Source organism: Propithecus coquereli, unplaced genomic scaffold, assembly GCF_000956105.1.
Source record: "Propithecus coquereli isolate 6110/MARCELLA unplaced genomic scaffold, Pcoq_1.0 Scaffold10, whole genome shotgun sequence".
In the NCBI taxonomy this organism is placed as follows: Eukaryota; Metazoa; Chordata; class Mammalia; order Primates; family Indriidae; genus Propithecus; species Propithecus coquereli.
In genome coordinates, this window is record NW_012133858.1 from 14,367,414 (window position 1) to 14,369,269 (window position 1,856).

General features: G+C 39.0%; 1 protein-coding gene across 1 annotated transcript in view; it reads left to right on the forward strand.

Moving 5' to 3' along the window:
• P3H2 (prolyl 3-hydroxylase 2) overlaps positions 1-1,856 on the forward strand; it is a 51,479-nt gene that overhangs the window by 34,980 nt on the left and 14,643 nt on the right. The window contains exons 9-11 of the mRNA XM_012639931.1: positions 82-177; positions 742-892; positions 1,731-1,848. Of these exons, the coding sequence (XP_012495385.1) occupies positions 82-177; positions 742-892; positions 1,731-1,848 (365 nt within the window). The remainder of the gene's footprint in view (positions 1-81; positions 178-741; positions 893-1,730; positions 1,849-1,856) is intronic.

Below are 1,856 nucleotides of genomic sequence, written 5' to 3' on the forward strand. Positions count from 1 at the left end.
TTCTGGTAGTCAAGGAAGAAAGAGAAACTCATTGAATTCATAGTTATCATTGATGAAATATCTTCTTGTATTTGCTTCCAGGGAATCATGCTTGTTGGAGATGGATACAGAGGGAAAACTTCACCCCATACACCCAATGAGAAGTTTGAAGGGGCAACTGTCCTGAAAGCACTCAAAGTAAAGTCTTCACTTCTTTTGGGTTTGAGTTCCTTTGTGTCAATCAAGACTTCTGTAAATGGTAGATACAGGAAAGAGAAAAGTTTATAATATATACATATCGGGACAGTTGTAGGAAAAAATATGAAATGAAACCTTCATTGTTTTTAATCATTTCTTCATTCAGCCATCAGTTTATCAAACTTTACATTTCCTAAATTTGTACCTGGCCAAAAACATACAACCTTTGTCCTTAAGGAGCTCATGATCTAATAGTGAAAATATACCCAAACAAGTAATTATCCTCTACTGCAAGAAGAATTGTTAGAGAGGAATGTAGAACATACTATGATAGAAGAGAGGAAGGAGCCAATTAGCTTTTAACTTTCCCTCTGTGATGGGGAACACCTTATTCCAATGGCTTATTGGCCTAACCAAAATCCAGAAGCATGTAGTAATATTCCCCTTAGTCCCTTAGTCAACACAAAGATGATCTTATATTGCCTTAATGACACCTAGTACCTATTTTTCTCAAGTCCTCCAATCAACTCAACGGTTCCTCATGTTCTTTTTTTCTTTTTTCAGTTTGGTTACGAAGGCCGAGTCCCTCTGAAGAGTGCCCGTCTGTTCTATGACATCAGTGAGAAGGCGAGAAAGATTGTAGAATCCTATTTTATGCTGAACTCAACCCTGTATTTTTCCTACACACACATGGTCTGCCGAACAGCCCTGTCTGGTGAGATTCCAGAGTCTGAACTTATTCCCTTCTACTCACAATGCAGTGGGAAATAAAACAATGCAAAACAAAGCTCTATTGCATTTTAGACAAGATCTAGATTTCTAAAGCAAAAGAAGCTTACAAACTCTTATTCTCCCATCCCTCTTTTTCTCCTTTTTGGTTCTCTAAAGTTCCAGAAGACTGCATGTTTCTCCCTTTCAAATTAATATTTCCTAATTGATGAAGTCATGCAGAAAAAACTGATTTTCTGCTCTAGGTTTCCCTTTTGGGGGAACGAGAAACAGGGAAATTACAGTGGCCTTTATGTCCGCAAACACCGAGTGGAAGATAGAAGATGAAAGGGTTATTGAAAGAAATGTTCTTAGAAAGGCAGAGACCCCTACACTCCCTGCTCATCATTATTCCGTCTTTATGTTTTCTCTTCCATGCACCTGAATAGGAGGGGAAGGATAATGTCACAGGAATAGACTTCTATACTTGTGAAATTGCAGCTGAATCAAAATCTTTTTTTATTTCATCCTTGTCCTTTTGCTGCCCCAGGTGAAGTGCAACCTATGAAATGTATGGAATTTGTAAATGGATTAATATACTTATATTAGAGAACTTTTATAGCTGAAGAGACAGGTGTGACTTTCTCAAGGTTTCACATCGAGTTCATATCAAAACCAGACAGAGTCTCTTGACTGCTTGTCCACAGAAGACTATACTCAGTCATCTGTCTCTCCACATTTGCAAAGGACGCCAGGAATGGAAGAAGACAGGCAGATTGTCAGGTTTTTTTGTTGGAAGTTACCGCACTTTATCTCTCATTCTTCCCTGTACCCTTTTATGGCAGGTCAACAGGACAGAAGAAATGACCTCAGTCATCCCATCCATGCTGACAATTGCCTGTTGGATCCAGAAGCCAATGAATGCTGGAAGGAGCCTCCTGCTTACACATTTCGAGACTATAGGTACAGCC